Source organism: Lissotriton vulgaris, chromosome 6 (genome assembly GCF_964263255.1).
Source record: "Lissotriton vulgaris chromosome 6, aLisVul1.2, whole genome shotgun sequence".
Classification (NCBI taxonomy): Eukaryota; Metazoa; Chordata; class Amphibia; order Caudata; family Salamandridae; genus Lissotriton; species Lissotriton vulgaris.
In genome coordinates this window covers 1,787,372,516-1,787,394,736 of record NC_141694.1, presented here as the reverse complement: position 1 = coordinate 1,787,394,736, position 22,221 = coordinate 1,787,372,516, and the positions used below count along the sequence as shown (strand labels likewise).

Below are 22,221 nucleotides of genomic sequence, written 5' to 3'. Positions count from 1 at the left end.
TTAGCTGGACATTTTATTGATATAAAACCAATGAAATTCGACATATAGTTAGGTGCACTAACTATATATTTTGCGCATCCGCAATCCAATGCTGATGATGTCACATATTACATCATTCATGACATGGTCAGTGACATCACTGATGACATCACTGATGACAGCTCATTTAACATCAATAATTACACCACTGATGATATACTTCATGTGATAATACAATGCACCTCCTTACACTCTAATACACCTAGTGTAAAATACAGAGTATCATTTTTGAAACTATTGACACACCAATACCATTTACTACATACCCACTAACTGATTCCTACATCTACATGCACATTCATTCATTCACCCATAAGGTCATTCGTACATACTGTCACTCATCATTGCAACACTATCATATGCACTCATACACCTATGCAGACACTCACACACTGCCACTCATCCATGGAGTTACTCACACACCTACTCAGTCCTGTAAAGAATCAATCACACTTTCTTAATCTATACAGTTAAACACAGAACAGCTTACATTTTCACAGATATACAAACACATACTTACTCACTTATACAATCAAATCCTTCATCCATACTCTTATACATCCTCTCATTCTTCAATATGTAAAACATATTTAAACTTTACAAAAACATACAGACACTGGATGATGTCATCAGTGATGTCATCAGTGATGTCACTGACCATGTCATGAATGATGTAATATGTGACATCATCAGCATTGGATTGCGGATGCGCGAAATATATAGTTAGTGCACCTAACTATATGTCGAATTTCATTGGTTTTATATCAATAAAATGTCCAGCTAACTATATAGGAGGAATTTCAATGGTTTTTTATATGTTAATTCCTAACTATATAAGGCCTAAAACCTATGTTTTTTTTTAGTGAATTTCATTGGTTTTTTAAAGGCTAATTCCTAACTATATATAGTGTATAACCTATGTTTCTTTCAGTGAATGTCATTGGTTTTTTAAAAGCTAATATATATATATATATATATATATATATATATATATATATATATATATATATATATATATATATATATATATATATATTTATTTTTACATTAGTTTTTTAAAGGCTAATTCCTAACTATATATAGTGTATAACCTATGGTTTTTTCAGTAATATATATATATATATATATATATATATATATATATATATATATATATATACACCTGAGTTATTTACTATACATTTCGTAATCATCACCGAGACATTTCCCAAATATGTTAGTCAAGTAATACATTGTAGCACGATCCATTATTGTTCCAGGTGTATACCACCCTCCCCAACCCATATCTACCAGTTATTGTTCATTGCATCCAGCTTTTCTATGAAAAGTATCTACTTTCACGGTCGCATCTCGGTAAGTGGCTTCCAGCCATAGACTAGGCCCGGTAATGTTGTTATCCATTCCAGTTTCCATTTTCAAAACACCTAAACAGATAACAAAACTTCGTGCAGAGGGGGTTCTTGCAGCAGCATACTCCAGGGGTTATTGCTCAGTGATAACTGTGAGCTACAAACGCTAAAATGTGTTTACTTCCCGGGGGGAGGAGGGGGTCTCTTTTCTCTTATTAATCCCTTTCTAGTTCCAGTCCCGCTACACAACAAGGGGTGTCTGTATAGTCCCTGTAGTATGCATTTGCACGTGTCCTTCCCTATCAAAGGTGGGCCTTCTATTATAATAAAACCAGGGTCACCCACTGTCCTCTTGGTCTCCTATCCTGCATCCTGCTCTTGCTCTGGATGTTCCCAAGCCCTCAGAGCCTCTCTCCAAAGGTCCTCTATAGGCCGCTTCCGAATGCCCCTCGATTCCTCCCAGCTTAAGGCTCTGCTCTCCACTCCAGCCTTTGATGAAGATCTTTCAATGGGGTAAAGTTATGTTAACAAAGTTGTTTGTTGTTCAGACTTGCACAGCCTGGTTTTGCACCAGTCAGGAACAGCTGAATGGAACCTCACCGAATTTTCCGTGCCATCACAACTAATTTGTTTTTTTAAACTTTTAGTACAGAATGTTATTTCAGTGAATCAGATCAAATTTGAGTAAGAATGTGAAATGTAACAGTGAATGGATATCATCGCACAATAGTCATAGTCACAAAAAACTCTTGCGTACAAAATGTGCTAAAGTTACAAAACCCAAAAAAGTCCAATAATTCCTCACTTTAAGGAGCCAAACCAATCTTCCCTCCCTTTGGAGCCTCGTCTCTGTCCGTCGTGTGATTCACTCAGCTCAATGCACAATTGCTAAAGTTCTCTGACAGTACATTCAAATCCAGATTGTTTTAATATAGGGTAAAAGATCCTTGGGGGTCTCTAAATTACCGGTCTCGCTTTTTGTGGCGAATGTGAGCCTTCATATCAAAGTTTGGCTAAACCTGGAGCTATGGGTTACATATTTTAAGGTGTTTTAGCGCCGTCCTCCCTTTTCAGAGTCCCCTGGTGTTATTGAATGGGGTATGCGTTGGAATGTTACCAGGCTCTTCTCCAGGCTCCCAATCTCCCTGCATACTTGATGATGCCGTAGAATGCAGCCTGTTGTCAGCACACTGAACTCCGCCACTTGCGCGATAGTGTTAACATTTGTGACCCATGCAGCCGATAAAGGCTTAATGGATGGCCCCAGACAGCGTATTGATTTGTTTTTTTTCTTGCACATCCATTTCGGTCCTCAAACGAGGTCTGATTGGTTTTATTATCAATTAAGCACAGCACTTGATTGATCCCTGGATTTATTCGGTCCTGGCATACGCTTGCTTTTTAAAGAAAACTATAGCCATAAACTAGCTCCAGATTTTGCATGGCAAGGTTTAAAGCAGCCCTGCACACACTGCCTGACTTCTTCATCCTGTCCACTCTTAATCTGAAAACTATACCCGTACTTTCAAAAAGCCAAAGGAAGCTACTGCCTTGTGTTTACTCATCCTTGGCATTCTGAGGGGGTAGGGTGCATTATTTGCTGAGTTTACTGCTGTAAATACCTATTTATTTTAGCAGACTGCGCTGAGATGCCCAGTCCGGAAAAAAGCATTTGCGGCTAACTGTCCCTTTAAGTTGACTAACTTCAAACTCCTTCACAGTCACGGAAGATAGCAGTCCGTTGTTTCGAAAGTTAAAAAAACAATGTGTTTTTAGGGCTTCTGCCTTGGCTCCATGATTTGTATCTGCGCAGATATTTCTACCCCTCAGGATTTTCCTAAACGCAGCACGTACCGTGTTTGAGGGCCTGAACACTTCCGGGTCGTCGCAGGCAGCGCGGCGGCCCGTTCCAGGCACTCGTAGGCGGGGGATAAGCAGCAAATGCCGGGTGGGCACCGGCTCTTTTAAAAATACAATAAATCGAGGTGGGCACTCGATCTTAGGGCGGCAATGCCCCTGGCAGGGTGGGCACCTGCCAGGGGAATTCAAAATCGTCCTCCCGGCCCCGCCCACAACCAGGCGGCGGCTATCTTAAGGCAGCTTGGGCGGCGGCAGTGATATCGGGGTGCAAAACGAGGGGTGGGCACCCTCGAAATTAAATTAAAAACATGTAAATGAAAGAGAGAAGGCCCCCAACCCCTCCACCCAAGCCCCCCCACCCCCAAAAAAAATCGCGAAAAATCGCGGGGTGCGTGCACCCGTGCGCGCTTATAGATATATAATTGATTTCTCTTCTAATTTTCTCAGGAACCGCTGGAGGGATTTACACTATTTTATCAAAAGCGTGATCTGCATACCAGACACTACCATTTTGACAAGTTTGGTGTAATTCCCTTCAGCGGTTCAAGCTGTAGCTGAGTCTAAAGGTCCTATGGAAATTAACATGGGGAAAACACGTTTTGGGACCCCCCTTTTTTCTCAGCCCCCACTTGACTAATCCCCCCCAAACTTTCAGGGAAGGAGCGGAGCGGAGCGAGCCATCTTCTTTGAGAAATTTGCGAAGATTCATCAACCAGCGCCAAAGTTATTCCCAATAGAATGTTGGGGATTTCCTATGGAAACAGGTCCTAACTATATATACCTACTGGCTACCGCCAGTAGGTAATATATATATATATATATATATATATATATATATATATATATATATATATATATATATATATATATATATATATATATATATATATATATATATATATATATATATATATATATATATATATATATATATCTATACTACTATTATAAAGAGAGAACACAAACCTTTGAGCCAGGTAAACTACAACAGTAATGCACCAATCACTACACCCAATACACCATTTGAAAGGGGAGATGTGGCAGAAGGACATAGGCTATAGATATGTACACCATATACATTGAAAAAGCAAAAACGCCAAAAGTGGTAAAGTAGTCCCTTAGGGGCGTGGCCGTGGGCATCTCAAACAACAAATGTGGGCGTTTACAGGGCCGTGCCAAGTGCAAATAACAAACATAGGCCAAGCGACTTCACCACAGACTTAAATATGCAAACATAGAGAGGAAATGCGCTTTCACTGAATTTAGAACGCACAGTATGCAGACATAGAGCGGAAATGCGCTTTCAATGAATTTCTAACACACATTTGCGAATCCCAACACATACAGCGGAAATGCGCTTTCAATGATTTTAGATTCACACAGCGCGGTAACACCAATATACAAAAACAGCAGAGGTGCGCGCTGTAAGAAATTTACACACATTTGTTGCAGTTACCCAGACAATATTGACGCCTTCGCATTAAAAACCGGCCAGGCCTTCCATCGACGAAGAGTGTCAAATGACGCCACAGAGGGGGCAGGATTAATCGAATACTACACCAATCACAACGCACTAAAAACACACACACACGACTTCGGCTTACCAAAAAAAGTCTTTAACCATTAGCCATTGACCAACGACATCCCAGGGGGGTAAACATGAACAAAAAAAGCCGACATTTCTTAACGGAGAAACGCAATAGACTGCGCATTCTCGAGACTTTCCTCACATCTTGCGGACAAGATAAAACGCTTACAATAAGACATACGAATAACGAAAATACCACATGTGCCCATAATCACTCGAGCACTGCCAGGACTTCACCACACAATTGACAAAACGAAAGGGAACCTTCTTTGAAGGGATACAAAAACGAACACACGGAAAGAGCATTCGAAAGAAAAAAAAACATTAAACAGGTGACACGACACTTTCCTCACATCTTGAGGACAACATAAAAAGCGAAAAACAATACATACGAATTAAAAAAATAACACAAGTGGGCCAAATCAGTTGAACAGGGTCAGGACTTGCACAGACAACTCTTCTCCGGGGCGGGCGGGGGCCCTGAAGCAGCCTTTTACTCCCGGACAACGTCGGGTCAGGCTGCTAGTATATACATATATGCATACATACATACACATATTTATATACATGCATATGATAGTAGCCACTCTGTAGTTATAGTTAGGGTGACAGGACACAGGGATTTCTTAAATGTTTGCCCCTTAATAACTTTGCATCAATTTGACAAATGCCCTCAAAACTTTGCAGACTTACAGCCCCGTTTCATTCTCGGAGAACTAATCATTTTGTGGCTTTTGGCCAATGGGGTGCAAGGAAAAAAGGGGAGTCCTAAAATGGTTGTAAAATCCAACACATTTTACATAGAGTTTGTTTTTCGTGTACAGCAAATACCGTCAATTTGATTTTTATGAAGTTTGGCAGGATGATATATTGTGGCACGCAGAAGATTCTGTGGGGGTATGGCAGGTAAGTAGGGTAAGTATTTTCCTAACTTTTAAGTGTTTTAAACATAGTTATATTTGTTGCTTTTGTAGAACCGTGGTGCTACCGAGGTATATTGCGAGGACAAGCCATTAGCTGATTGGCTAATGACTGTCTTTGCAAAAGTTAAAGGCAGGCATGTTGTTTTTACGTCCACTTTGATGTGTTCTGCGCTACACTTTTGGATATAGGTAAGCAATTGGTTTGATATTTCTGCCCTACCTATTAACACTATACTAAAGCGGTACTAGGATTTGCCAAATATTTGTTTCCTTATATTTGTTAATATAAAATAGGAATTTTGACTTATAGTAATGTGAAAGTGGTGTGCAACAAGAAGACTCAAACTTTTGTAAGCTGCACATAAACAATGTTGACCTCCACCCCACCCTTTATGGCCAGCTGGAGTAGGTTTGAAAATAGTTATTGCACACATGCCACAATGTTCCAGCCTTTCACCTCTTCATTTAAATTTCCATTGGGCACATTGCCCCTATTCACCCATTCCTGTTCAGCCATTTAAGCTGGTGATCCTTATGAGAGATGGTAGCCCAAGTGAGCTAATCTGCATCTAATTGCTTTCTGGGGTGCGTTTCTGTGGCTTCCAAGTGCTCGTCAAACACTTTAAAATCCTCCCAGACGTCCGCTAGCTTTGTGCACAGTTTAGTGTGCAGCACCTGAATATTATCCATAACTGATTTGTCTATTTCTGCTTTCAGTATGCTTTAAGATCTTCCTTATTCAGAGATGATGAGGATTTTGTGGCCATTATTGCTTCTGGAATGATGACAGTTATTCAGGGGAGGGGGTGGCGGTGGCTGCCAGAAAGTCAGTAATATTGTGCTTTATCTGTTTAGCTGACATATGCATGTACCTCTCACACACAGGGCTTGCTCAATTGGAGATGTGTCTTGGACCTCCAAAGTAATCTTGAATGGCTCTTCGCCTTCCTCACAGGCAGAGCGGCAACTTTCAAAATGCCCCACTAATCTCCGTGATACGTTTACCAGTTTTTCCCAGCGGGTAATTGCCACAGTATTCAAGCTCCCTTCACTCCCATTTGAGAAATTTCACATCAGGTCGGGGCTACAAGAACATATAGTCCGTTTCACAAGCCTGGGCCACTCTATTTGCTGAGGAGCCTAGTAACAACCAGAAACCTTCATTTGTACTCTTAAATGCCACCTGGCATTCAGGGCCTTGCCTCCAACGTTAGTTCTAATGTTTTTCCACATCTCATTCCCCATGAGCTTTTTACTGCCCAAACATGGCTGCCGGTGTGGGGCGTAACTAGGCGCATTACTGCAGTGACACTGTGGCTGCGGCGGACAGAGGCGCACCAGTGGCCTCGGTTTGCCTGTACATTGGGTCCTCTGGTTTCACGCATATTTGCAAAGAGGCACTCCGTCTCTTACTCAGGACCTCAGCAGCAATTGCACACTTCTGGACCAAGGGAGCTCTGGAGCTTTGATGTATTAGACAACTCTGGGAGCCATCTTGGAGCATAGGCCTTGAACTACCATTATAAATGATATTTTAAATATGAATCTGACATATATGTTTTCTGAAAACATGAGCTTATCAGTTCTGAAGAAATTTAGATTTAGAAAATACCTTTTTAGTTTTGGAAACATACCTAATACAACCAAAAAGCTTTTATTCCCTGCACTTCGAGGGGGCTACTCACAGGTAGTTAGAGAGTGTCTACCAGCAGCTGAGTTACTCATTGGATGACTCTGTTCTAGGGGGTGCTGTGCTGGCATTCAGCATTTGTTGATGCTTCAGAGCTACATGGTTTCTCTCAGCATTCCTATGGCAGTAACTAAACCTAGATTTGCAGCGGCTAGAAGCCTCGCCTCCCATGGAACTATTTTGACAGAATGTCCTCAACCATTGCAAGCCTCATGGAACCAGCCCCGAGTTCATTGACTTATTGTGGGTGAGAAGAGTTGACGTTCCTCTGATAGAGGTTACTGATGGAAAGGGCAAACATATTTGCAGTCTTTAACCCCCCACTACTCAACAAACTCTCACTTTCTTTCTTATTGCTGCATACCACATAATTGAAAAATCATTTCAACAACAAAAATAGTCCAAGTCCCTGGACAATGGGGTACAAAACATCTATTAATTTTCTAAACTAAGCAAATGGGTCACAAATAAAGAGCATGAGACAGGAGAATGTTTTAATGATCAGATTCTAATGAACCATATATACATATCAAAAGTCTCAAAGCCCTAAAGTAATTGAAGAAAGAACCTCAGTGTTCTATGAAACTCAAAAATAAATACAAAAATAAACAAACTTCATTTATCTAACTTGGATATTTGGTTACTATTGGGTATTGAGTCAAGGTTTTTTTGCTGTTTTGGTTCTTTGCTGTTTTATTTCAGATATTGCATTTGTGGGGTCAATTGTTATTGGCCTTGAGTTCCAAGACCGTGACTAAATAAGCTTGTATCACATATACACTCATCTCATTGAGAAATTAAGAGCCACATGCATTACTGAAGCATTTTGGTGACTTCATAATTGCGACTTTTTGTGACTCGCAATTAGGAAGTCGCAAAATGCAATGTACTAATGTGTCTCAGACACATTTAGCGATTCCAAATAGGGTCAAAAATGACATACCTCATTCATATTCATGAGGTAGGTCCCAATTTGCAACCTATTGGGAATCGCTCAAAACACAGGAATGGTGGCCTGCGGGGTACAGCAGACTACCATGTCTGTGTTTCCTTTAAAAAAAAGCTTTTTTGTGTTAAATGCAGCCTGTTTTATTTAATGGAAAACGGGATGCATTTCAAAAAGGAAAATCAACATTTTTAAAAATTAGGCTTTGCCCGCTCCTAAACATGTTTTGCTAGCTTTCCCAATTCACAGAGGACCCCTTCCTATTTGCGACTGGCTTACCACCTACTTGAAGTAGGTGGTAAACAGAGATTGTTTTGTGACCGCATTCAGGTTGCAAAATAATCCTACATCCCCCTGCGACTCGCTATTAGGAAGAGACACCCTTGGCACACCCCTTCCTAATACAGACTCACAAACTCTATTTTGCGAGTTGGTAATAGGTGACAGACTCGCAAAATATGGTTGGTGCATGCCGCTAAAACCGGTCATACATGTCCCCTAAGTGTTTCATCCGCTCTGTCTTTGGTTTGAAAAGGTATTGCTTTATTGAGTTGGTTTGGGTCACGGATCTACTATAATATCATTGTTTACTAATGTTGTGGTCCTTTACAGATAGGATATAAGGGTTTTAATATGGTCCAAATCATTTGAATGTTCTGTGTGTGCATAAGCTTACTCCTTTGAGGGTCCCACGTGCACTCATGGATTGGAATATGTCATTGTCCCTTGTAAAACCTCACTGGAAAGGCATGGTATTTATTCTCGGCTAAGTCCTCATTATTTGGCCATAAGTGCTAGAGCATCCTTCCCCCTCTTAATGTCTATGTGATTCAAGTAGGGAGGAAAATGACACTCTTTGTTATTGCTATGTACTTATTCCTCAATATGGAATGCAGCACCGTAATTTTTTAGGTAAAACAGAGAGAGTAATAGGCACCAAACAGGCATTACTTAAATATCCATGACACAAGATGGACCCTTACAGTCATCAATATTAGGCACCATGGAAAACTAGCATTAATAACTATCTAGAAGGATTAGTACAAGTGGCCTCAAGACACTGGCTCTCATACACAGACCTTTCCCATTATTAACTTACTTCCCCATCCTCACACATGCAGTGTCCTACTTCCATAAACCCACGCAAATCACCATCACTCCATTGCCACTTTTACCCATTACTTTTATCACCCATTTCATTTTCATTTCTTCTCCCACTCAGATATCCACGTTATTGCTCACACCAGGCAATAAGCTCCTGAAATGTGCCCATCAAGTCCACCTCCTCTACCCATCCTATACATCATCCACTGATGGAGAATTATTCCTCTATTCTTACAACTCATATCCAGGCTATCTCCTTACATACCATCACCAGCCTTACACCTACCACTTGAAGAACACAAGTTTTGACCCAGTATGCCATCAACCAGAGCACCTCACAGCCAAATGCATACAGACACTGGTAGAAACTTTAGTTTTACAGACAACTACAAAATGTGATAACTATATTTCAAGTAAATCAGACCTGCTCTATAAAGAACTTATGACTTGATCCAAAAGAGGTCTAGAAATGGGATGGGCAATGCTGACACCTGACTTGGAGATGCTACTCAATTTTTATATTTCTTTCCAATGCTTTAGGGGAAATTATGAAGATAGAATTAAAACACCATACACAAAAGGTATCCCATGCAGTAAATGCCCCGACAACTGTGACAAGGGACTCTGCAGTAAGTATATGAAAAGTATTTTTATTTACATTAAAGATTTAAGTTTCAATGAGTCGGCTTCATATCTCCACAATAAACGCAAAATACGAGCAATGATGTAAGCAGCATGTTGTATTATAAAGTCAATCTTATATATCTTTACAACAATTGAATTGTTTTGTGTTTTAAAATACATCTTTTTTATTTTCTGTTCATTAGTCTTAGACTTGTATATAATTTGGCTATTCCCTCTAAGTGATATTTGAGGATATTGCTTTTATGCCAATGATTTTCAACAGAAAGAATCTTTAGGAATGAGTATGTTTATCTCAAATGGGGTAAATGCATGCTTTATCCAAAATTCAACGTAAGAATTATTTTAGCACAGAGAAAAAGTCCACAGAAAGCAAGGTATTAACTGGATGATTTTTTATTGATTTTTTAGGAGGCAATGCAATATCAATCCTTCATTTGGGACAATGCTTAATTTCCTAACCATGTCTGCTGAAATCTATCAGACACTATGTGATAATGGATGACTGCAGAACTTGATACTCAAAGTTTGAGTAACCTTTATTTTAGGTGACAAAGAAAGAAAACGAGGCTTAGTGAAAATTGAACAGCCCTGAATTGTACTAAATAATATGGCTGCAAAGTTTAAATCTATGTTGGCGAAATATATCCATAAAAATTAACAATTGTTGTTAAAGGATCTATGATTACATTTATTAGAGCTAAAGCTAAACTTAAACTAAATAGGCATGCTAACCTGGAGAGAGAGAGGAAAAAAACTTGATGAGCTATCATTAGGTCCAAATACTCTGGTGCGCATTCAAACTGAATCGGTGAGGAATATGTTGGCTCATTCTTGGTAGCTTGACCTAAGCAGCACGGTGTCCTCAGAGTAGGAACTTGCAGAATACATACAACAGCTAGTTACCCAACAGTACTTGTAAGTCAAAGTGTAAACAATTTATCAACCTACGATATGTCGGAATTTAAGGAAAGATGAACAGAAATGAACAAAAAAGAAACAACGGCAAAATAATAAATACAAATAAATATAATCCGATGTCACTAAATGGTTTTAAAGTATTGCTCTAAGCCAAGGTGGGCCACCAAAATAAGCAATGTCAAATCATGGCTAATTGGTATGATGGCTCAAAAAACACCAACTAGAGCCTTAGAGCTTTGGTGATAACGTCCTACAGTCAACTTGAGGGTGTCGAGTTTCTCGTTGGGAAATTAAAAACAAAGAGAGTTTGATTATGTTGATTAAACCCACACATAAGTGAGATGTAGACGCGGTGCGCAGGTGATGCTGCATGGCAATTGTTTACTGAATGTAGTATTTACTAAAGACTGGGCCCTATGCTAGTTCAACAGACACAGTTTGACTCAAAACTACCTCAACGGGCGGGGCCCTATTATGTCCAAGAGTCAAATTTAGGAAAACATGTCAAAAAAATCCTGAATGCAAGCTGCAGTTGGCCTTCAAGTTCTTGTATTACCATGGGAGCATATTCTACTCTTTTACCTAGGTAATGGGTAAGTGTCCTCTCTTGTCCCCCTTAGTTGGTGCATGATTGGCGGGACCACAGCATCCTGGGCCAGAGTACACTTTGCGCTCTCAGGCTGTGGGACACCGCTTAGAATTGTGGCATGCTCTTCCATCCAGATTATTCTTTTCTTGCTTCAGTGGTTGCTTCTCCACCATCAGGAATTGGAAGAATGGCTGGTTTTAGAGTAATGTGCTTGAGAGGCATTTTACCTGAAAGGTTGGAAAGGCAGCAGTCCTTGCTATGTAACCATAGGCACATTCCTACAGGTCTGATCAGAGATGGTGCACATTTTACACCTGTTAAACTACCCAAAGTAAATTGGGTGCTGACCCTCTTCTTGCCAGTATCCTTTCACATGGGACAGCTGTTGCTTTCTAGAACATGGAAAATGACAGGATGTAAAAGACAAACTGCACCGCAGCACAGTTGAAAGTACTTTTCATTGACATTGATGTCCTCCTGCTAATATTTTTATACTGTTTCAAGTTGTTTTTTCATGATTCACTTTCTCTTTATAATGAACCTTCTCTGGAGTGTCCTGGTCCTTCCCTGGTTTGGTTAAAGTTGATCCCTGCCTGGTCTCTCTACTGTCTCCCATCGGCTGATCAAGTTGCCTTGCCTTTCTCGGATTATTTTTTGCTTGTGAGCCTTTTCCCCTGAAATTGACCCTTTGAAGAAGACTTCTATCACATACTTTATAGTGGTTAGGCAAAAGGGCTACAGAAGTGAGTCACTTCTTCTTCAAGCAGGCTAGTCCAAGTGAGTTGGAACACCCACTACACCCTGCACTTACAGATTGTGGTGCCAGCGTCTTGCCTGGCCCAGCACTATGGATCCTAATTTGTTACAACAACAGAGATACAGGAACTCTATTGCACTAAGACAGAACATTTGCTACCCGAACCTTTGATTTTTTTGGTAACAGCAGACATTTTTCTGGGGAACCTTTAAAGCTGAGGGATGTTGTACAATCCTTTACTGGATATTTTAGATTTCGAGTCACATTTTTTTCCATCAGCGAGCAAAGGTGGAATTGTTGATTGGCTCCATTTCGGAAGCTTGTCTATCGTGGGCCTTAATTCAGGTGCTCTCTACAGACTCATGTCCAGATTTTCAAAGATGCTTGAAGGACCTGATCATGAGTTTTTGGCTGTAGAAGCTTTCTGACATTAAACAAGGCATTTACACTATATTAAACTATATTTTCTCGTTTGAGTCCATTAGCAAATGAGATGATCTGAATGAAAGTACCCAGATGACTTTAGTTCTCAGAGGTTGTGAGGACAAAATAAGGGCGAGTTGATGAACTCTGTGTGACCATCTTTCATGAGGGACACCTGTAAAGATGTACGTATGACTGTACCTCTTTTCTTTTGCACTCTAACACTTAAGAAACCCCAACGTGCATCTGAGCATATCAGCTCCTTATCAGAGGCACCTATGAAAATACGTCCTGCCAGAGCATCTCTTTCAAATGCTGAAAAGGAAAGAGGATAAAGGGCTGGACTTTATGGGCCTCATGCATCACCTAATGAATGGGGACCTATGTGATCAAGTGTGAGAACATTTGCAACCAAACATATTGGTCCTGGATGTGACGCATACACGTCTTGTCTGTGTGATATCAGCACGTAATGTCACAAATTGTGAAATTACGTGCACATACTTACCATATGTTCCCACTTACCTCGTGACTTCATTGCATATTGCAATCCAGTCACTACAGTTAGTGTTGTGCCTTGGGCACAACCAATGCATCATCCCTATGCCTGGGTTTGGTAGGGGTAGGGATTGTGATGCAGTGGCAGAGCAGCGGCAGAGCAGCGGCAGGCAGCTTGACAAAAAAAAGTGGTTAATACACTGCATCAATTTTAAGGTAGTTGTTTCGGACAGAACGCCTTCCTTACATATATTAAAATCCTAAGAGGCACATGCTATTTTCACGCAGGTGAAGACCGATGTAGCCTGTAAAAAAGTGACACATCTACGTAAATATGGAGCAGATGCAGCTCTGCCGTTGCGTCAAAAAAGTGAAGCAATGGCCATGCAAGGCGATGCAAGGGGCTTGTAAATAAGCTCCTATGTGTGTTGTGATAACCCAGCACATATGGGGCCTTATTTATGATTGAGCACTAAGCCAATTTGCGTGGCTCAATGCGGCCTTGTACATATCGTTCCCCAGTTTTTTGCTTTCAAGGGCCATGCAATGGGTGTTGCTGTGGGAGTTTCCAGCAACACCAATGGCTGTTTGACACTGCCCCAGATTTACAAGTAATTGGAATGCTGAGGCAGTGCCAAAAATACCTTTATTTCTTCTTGTTTTTCCTTTTTCTATGTGTGCTGCATTATGCAGCATAGAGTGAAGGAGAAAAAAGCCTCTTGTGATTGCTTTTGTGAAGGAAGGTGTCCCTTTTTGCACAAAAACAACCATCCCTGCAATGCAGGTACCCTGCACCATGGCGAAAAGGTGCCTGCTTGGCACATAACAGCCCATTGTGCACCAGCCCAGGGGAAAAGGTCAGGAATTTGATAGATACAGCGCATTCCTGTTCTTTTCTTTTGTCATAGGGCAGCACAGCAGGAATGCCCTACGGCAAAATGTTGTAAATAAGGCTCATGGTGTGAGAATATCTTGTTAAGCCACAGAGAAAAGGAAAAGGGCAGGGCTGTCCTCTGCAGGACAGAGAGTGTTGAGTGTACAGTAACAGAAAAGGCCCAGAGGGAACGAACACAAGTTACCACTTCGCTCCCACGCTTCCAGTCCCAAGCTCCTCGCCCAGGGACCACCTCACACACGTCTCCCTCTCCTTTGCTGCCCATCGCTTCAATCCTTGGGAGTACAGATGGTCAGCAGGGCTTCAAAGTCTAATGCCAAAAACTCCTAAATGTTTAGTTAAATACCAACGGCAGGGGAAAAACAGAGACGGAAACATCATTCATTGTGCACTTTGCTGATGACCAGAGGTGCATCTATCATTGGTGCAGCCGGTGCAGTGAATGGCCCTCTGCACCTCAGTTATGAGGTGGTGATGGAGGCCCATTTCTGGTGCCTATATAAGGGCCCATGATACACTACTGAGCCACTGCTCTTGACAGAATCTACAGACAGCAATCTCAAATACAGCCATCTATTTAGGTGCAGGCTCAGGTGCACAATAATCATTTGCTTCACATGTTGCAAATACATGGACATATATTTTGCTGTATACAAATATTTGTGCTGTTCATCCCACATTCCTCTTGCTTAATGTGTTACATTTTTCTTTCCGCAGCCAATCCCTGATCACTCAAGAACAAGGCTGCTGGCAGTGCGGGTGTCATGTGCACGGCTTGAAGGCAAACAGATTGATGGAGCGAAAACACCAGCTACAGCATTTATTTGTATTTACCACAGGTGTAATGTCCTAAATTTTTCAAACTTGTACTCATTTGAGATGTTCTGTGATATGTAACCGGAATTAGCTAGTTCCTCAAAATTTCTCATTGTTCCTACATTAGTTTTCCAGTTGCCAGGACTCTGATTTATAAATTTGATTTTCCTGGTAGTTTTAGTTGTCTCAGGATGTCTTAGGTGAAAGGCCTTTAAATCGCAATGTCCTCATAGGGCCTGGAAGAATTTACTTTTACACTGTAAAGCACATGTAGTGGTATTTTATGTCAAATTCTATTCCTAGTGAATTGTGAACTTCTATACTTATTGAACATTTTACCTGTGAATGTGGCAAAAGCATATCAATTTGTTGCAAATACACACCTTATCTTGAAGAAAAACAATATTAGGTAACCAAATAGTAAAAAAACTAAAGTCTTGGCAAATGCCGAATCAATTTCGACAAAAACTGCTTCCATGGCATGTGTGGTGTCAACAGATCTGTAGGATTTCATATTTTAAAACCCTAGCCTGTGTGTATGGCTTTGGAAGAAATCAATGTTGGTAATCTTCTCAAATTGTTCATGCCAGAAAACAATGTTTATTGAATGACTGGATTAGGCATTACACAGATAGAAAATAGGTATTAAAATGTGATATCCATGACAATCCAGCAGCCCACAATGTACATGTCCATCTCCTGAATAATTTTGATTGCAAACAAAATGAAAACATTGTTTACTTTGCATTACATTTTAGTAAACCGTTTTGGGAAACAACTGATCATATCATGATATGAAAATATGTTTGTCATTACATTCAGAACTTCTGTATTATTAAACTATGGGGCATATCAACAAGGCGCCACGATAAAATTATCGAGCTTTAGCGTCCGTTTTCGGGCGAAAAGTGGCGATAATTTGTATCGCATGATCAGCAAGGTCACGCTATCAGGTGAATCCATCCCACAGCGCCTGTTTCCTCACAGCCCATCATCTCACCGCGAATGAGATGCATAGTAAGCGTTCAGCACTAAATAATCTCGCGAAAAGTCGCTAACACAAGCTACTCCAATCAGAAAGCAGGGTGCAAACCGCGTAGTGACAGTAATAATATCTCTAACCGCGCTTATTGCAGCTTTGTTTACGCCTGCTTCAGAACTGACTTACCAATTACATCTAATGGGAGGTGGATGTATTGATGAGTACGCCCTACACTATCATTAAGGTTCTGATCATCCCCATGCTGTTATCGCTGGATTTCCTATCGCATTGGAGATAGGCGTTACTGATAGCGCGTAATCTCTGCGATAGAATCCAGCGATAGCCGGTGTTAAGTTCAAACATGCTAGGCGCACTTAGCGATGTTTATCGCTACTTGTTGCTGATATGCCCCTATGTTATTATAATGATACAGAACTTGGTTTTGCCATTTTATAATGCTGCAAATGACGTATGTATTGTTATTACTACACAATTAACAGTACTCATCATGTTAGCTTTAGAAGAACTCTGGTTGTCTCACACTTAATCGGTGGTCTTTGGGCACAGCAGAGCTCATTGCAATACATGTTTAAGTTACTTAGCTCTGTCACTGGAATATGTTTTTCAAACTGCACGGATTTTTTATGCTATTAATCTGAAAATAAATCAATGCTTGTAGTTTAAGAAAATGTAATTATATAGAATGAATGGAAAAGGGATGGAAGGCGCACTCAAAGGAATTACGCAGGTACTTGTGATCTTGAGATTTCTTTTCTTTATTTAGGTAAATATACCAAAAAGGACATACACAGCCAACGCGTTTTGTTACTTGTTTTAACTTCGTCAGGACTAAATCTGTATTGTTGGTATTAGGCCATGAACAACCATGAAGTTAAATGGATAGGCGTGGTTTGGAGCAGGCGCAATTCCAGATATACGGAAAGTCTGTTTGTATTTTCTTGGAATTGTGCCCATGCGGGACCCCAGAGTGAAGGAGGGGTGGAGGTTGCACACGGGGGGTACCAGTGGTATCCCCAATATTTGCATAAACAAAGAGGCAGGCACCGCGCGGTGCCTGCCGCTTTGTCTATGCAGATGCTGAAATGCATTTCTAGCATTGTGGCGAGCGGTGCTGAGAGCACCGCCCGCCACAATGCTAGAAATGCAGGATGTGCCCGCCACTGTGGCGGGCACATCCTAATGCCCCCAACAGGACCCCCGCCCTTATGGCGGGTGGTCCCAATCCCCGCTAGGATGATTGGCGGACAAAGTCCGCCCGTCATTCTAATGGACCCCTAAGTGTCCAAATGCAGGGCACTTCTTGTTTTTGTGTAGTTCAACCAAAGCTTGATGGAAGCTCACTGTGCTGATACACTGCTTAACAAATTAAACATTCTTCAACTTGTGCTTGATCTGCCATCAGAATGAGATGACGTTGACATTTTTAGAATTTTGTCGTTTTTATAAATTGGCATATACGTGTCCCCTACTTTACTTTTCATCTGTGAATTAATAAACTGAAGCTTATTGTTTTCATTGTTCTGTTTAAAAATATTTCTCCACTTATTCAGCCAATAAATTGTTCAGCATTTTCACCTGATTTTGTGTATTCATTAAAAATATCTGCAAACTGAGGCTTGCTATGGTAACACCACAAAAGTAAAATAAGGAAAGTCATGGATTGTACATGCAGTCTTCTGAACATGGTGGCCATATGCTTAAAATAATAAATACAAATTTGAACATGTGACTTTTAGGTCACACAGTGATATTGGCAATGAATGCTTAGACAACGAACTTTATTAAAACATGTGCTCAATGTTTCAGTTCTATGTTTTAATAAGTATTGGCAAAGCCAATTGGTCAGTTTTCATTTTCATTTATAACCCAGACCAGCTGGCTTTGACCATTTTTGCAATACTATCATGATCCAAGAACACAGATTTACAAGCAAACTTTTCCAACTTTCTAAGTTCTAATGGAGGTCACATCATAATAAAATAACCATCAAATTTGAAGTTTTCATTAAATTGTGGTGCTCTCAGGGATGATTCAGAAATGATGTGTCCGGAGTAGAAGCGTAGCCTGTGGAGTATGAAGCATGCTGAAAGAGCTAACTAAGTGCATCTAAAGTATCAACAGATGAGTGCTTGAAAATCAGTTGTGATGAACAACAGTCTTCACAGTATTTGACAAAGGCTGGGGTCTCTAAGGTTGAGCGAATATTCATATGCATATTTAAATCACATAGCATTCCTGGATGCCTATTGCGTAGTGAAGTGAATCAAGTAATTCAAGCCCAAGTTATTAGAATTTCGTCTACTGCTATTGTGTATTAGTGAGATTCTAGAGAATTAAAAAGAAGGTATATGTTCTTTCTTCAGTGGATGAAATACATCTATGGAGAACATCTTAGAATGTGTTCCTATTATTTGACCAGACCCATTCAAACATGGCCATTGTGGATGCACATGCATCTACAGCAGCCATCTTTGAAAGAGTTTACTCAAATATTATATACCCATTTTACGTTGATCACCATACATGTGTGCACATACACTTCTGGGTGGCCATCTTAAAAGATGTATAATCCAATTTAAGTGGGACACCTGCTGAAACCGTGGCAGGTGAAAAAACATTAAAGAAATAAAATGTTGCATAAGGGAAGGGAACAACAAGTAGGTATGGGCTGGAGAGCAGGGGTAGGGTCCATTAATATATATCTTTGAAAACAAAAAGAACGGGGAGAGCAAAGCAATGGATGAGCTGGGCTGCAGAGGCAACAAAGAATGAGGGAGAGCTAGGGGAGGCGCAGGGGAAGCAACACTTTGTGCGAGTCGTGGAGGGGGATGCAGCAGACTGGGAAGTTAAAGAGGTAAAGCAAAAAAAAAACACATCCACTCCCACGGTGTGCTAAAGTAAAGAAAATGTGGTTATTGAATGCTCACCACATCAGAAGTGGAACAATATGAATAACCAATCAGAACAATGCGACGCCTAAATGCTTCTGGGTGGGACAAAAAAAGAGGAGGTCATTCAGTTGTTAAGGGCTGAATGATAAGCCTACTCTATGCATAATGGAACCAATAGGTCTGGCTAACAAACAGCTAAAGGAATCTGTAGTTCAGACATTAAATGATTACAAACTGCTCAAATAAATGAGGGTGTTTGAAAGATACAAACAAGAAACAATATTGTAAATGCTGGGAGTGGCATGTTACCTCCTTTCACCCTTCCGATAAAAGGTGTGTTTGAATTGCTCTGACTTCATTTGAAGAGCTTCTTTAGGAACTGTAGTTCCCCCTAGGGGCTGTCTTTATGGTTGCATGTTATGTGTAATGAAAGTATATAAAAAGCTCACAAACACATTATGTTAATTTTAAAATGCTTTGTTGATATAATAATTTTGACATTTGATTTCATAATGTAATCAACGTTTTTTTTATCTGCCATATGTACACATTTGTAAATCAATGTGCAGTATTTAGTAGCGTGTGCAATAAATTAACTCTTCTTTTCTAAAGAAAAAGCACTGACTGGTCAATGAAACAACATCAGTGTGGCAAGAAAGATCAACAGTTAATGGCTACCAGTTAAGATCAATTAAAATAAACACTTGAATTTCATACTTAAGCAATGTCAAAATCGCGGCTCCAGGGAATTATGCAGTTCCAGAGCTTGAAGGTGTCTCCATATGATGCAAAGTCAAGGGCATATTTACAATAAAGTGGCAAAGTCTGTCGTTAAGCCAAGAAGGCTAACTACACGCTTCGTCACTTTAGAAACACACGGCTGCACCATATTTAATAGGATATAGTGCAGCCCTGCCTTTCCCCGTGAGCTGGCACTAAATGTACCTGCCTAGCGCCAACACAGACACCCTTACATCAAAAGTGCAAGGGTGCCTGTATTGAGGGGAAGATTGTTCATGTGCCAGAAGGTCCACCTTCCTGCACATAAAGAATCTTTAAATGCCGTATTGTAACATCTATGTGTGCTGTTTGATGCAGCACACATAGATGATACTTCGCTAAGGGTAATGCACACCAGGCCCTCCAATGGATGATCCGGACAGCCTATCATGACAAGATATTAACCATACTATACTTTTGTCCTACACTTCCTCTCTTTTCAGAAACGCTACTCCCTTCTACAAACCTGGTGACACTGGTTAGTTCAGGCTGCCACAGATACTACAATTGACCTTCCTTTGGTCCTGAAGAAGCGCTTTGGATCTCCATCTGAGGCCACATACATGTTGACCACTATATATGTCCATTAGGGACATATACCCAGCTACAGGGGGACATAATATCCCCTGGAGCAGCACTACACACTTATCAATGTCAGAGGATTAACCTAATAAATAGTACCGACTCTCCCTCCAGTCATTTTTTAACACACCACTTTAGACTTCACTGCCACTTACAGCCACGCACGCAAACGGCTTCTCATCAAAATATCTCTGATAAAGAGACCCTTCGGGACCCATAGGGCATTGCAGCGCCGGTTTGATGAGGAGAAAAGCCCAAATGATGAAGGGTGTGTGAGGGCATTATGATGAGGACACACTGTCCCCCACAGATAGAGTAGCACATGAAAAAAAGTTTCTTCCTCTTCTTATTCTCTACAAGGAACAATGACTCACTTTGTGTACTAGTTACTTTTCAGGAGCAAGGGTTACTGGACCTAATAATCAGCTCTTAGTGCTCCCCCTCTATGTAAATCGGTTGTAAATATGCCCCTCAGTGACTCACAGCTGTCTCCTTGTTGCAGCTGCCAATGACATCAAATTGCTTTGACGAGTGCATAGACATGATAGCAGTTTATCTGTAGCTCCTGGAATTTATTTCACATCCAGCTCTTCAGAACCTAGTTGGTGGGTGACTGTTCCACTAACACTCTGAAGGGTCCTCTCATCCAGCCAGGTATTGCAAACAATACAAATGGTCTACTATGTATGCAAGTTAAATACTACTGCTGAATGTTCCATTTAGCAGGGTATACACCTGTTACAACGCAACTTTTACAACTACCTACTATTACAACGCAACTTTTACAACGCATACCATTACAACGCATTGCGCTGGGGGGCGCTCTAGGATAGGGAATAAGTATAATTTACTATCCAACACCTTCCCTAGTGTCCACGGGGACTGGAGTTGGAATAGTAAATTATACTTACCAATATCCAGCACCTCAAAGCGCTATGCGTTGTAATGGTATGCGTTGTAATGGTCGCGTTGTAATAGTAGCTAGTTGTAATGGTATGCGTTGTAACATGGTACATCCATTTAGCAGAGGCATAGCTTCTTAATGTTCCTGGAAGTTCATAGTTTTCTGTGTTACCTAAGACTGTTACCTAAGAGCAGCAGCTCTTAGGTAACACTCCTATCACGGAAGTGTGTTGGGTTGCTTTACTCAAAAAACACTTCTTGGCAGCAAGTGACTCCTCGCCCACACCCCTCTTAGAGGTATTTCCCTCACAACAACCGTTTGCCAACCCAGCCCCTCCCTGCACTGATCTCTTTTCAGCACTAAATCCCTCTCAAGTGGGCACCTTGGTAGTAGATCATCATGTTAACGGAGGCACACACCTCGGGTAAACTTGGCTGAGGGCCACCGCTCCCAAGTTCAACTGCTCCCAGACACACATCCGCATTTTCTCCTCTATTCAGAAGGGGGTCAAATGTCTGAACAAGAAACTGTTAAAGTTATTGGGTACTGGGCCTGAAAGTTAATTTCCCTATTTTCCAACATTGAACACATGGGCATCATATCGGATTCATGGCGAGGCGCAGCTATCACCCTACTTCACAGAGGAGACAAAACCTCAACAGAAAACTAGTGCCTCATCACTCTCATAGAAAATAAAGCAAAATACTTTGCATCTCTTGTCCTATATGATCTGACTGCCTAGGCCAACGACACAATCTGGCTTCAGGAGGGCTTTTGGGACAATCACAAACATCTTGGCCTTGTTCATTACACTGGACAAAATGTGGAAGCAGAATTGCACGATCTACCTCTGCTTTGTTGATTATAGGTTGGTTTTTGACTGTGTATATCAAGCAAACCTCTGGAGGAAGCTTAGGGCCTGGAACATACATTCACACATGCTTAGAGCCATCAAGTCACTTTACACTTAAACATAGGTGTGGCTCAAAATTAGAAATGGCTCCCTACCGTCACGAAAAAG

The 22,221-nt window shown here is 40.8% G+C and overlaps 2 protein-coding genes across 2 annotated transcripts in view; both read left to right on the top strand.

The window, feature by feature from the left end:
• Positions 1-17,050, top strand: part of LOC147709487 (cysteine-rich venom protein-like) — a 164,727-nt gene extending 147,677 nt beyond the window's left edge. The window contains exons 6-7 of the mRNA XM_086928043.1: positions 10,040-10,128; positions 14,942-17,050. Coding sequence (XP_086784169.1) covers positions 10,040-10,128; positions 14,942-14,952 — 100 coding nt within the window. The 3' untranslated portion in view covers positions 14,953-17,050. The remainder of the gene's footprint in view (positions 1-10,039; positions 10,129-14,941) is intronic.
• The window catches only part of LOC147709486 (cysteine-rich secretory protein 3-like), a 484,180-nt gene that overhangs the window by 152,065 nt on the left and 309,894 nt on the right, over positions 1-22,221 (top strand). The gene's annotated exons all lie outside the window — the stretch shown is intronic.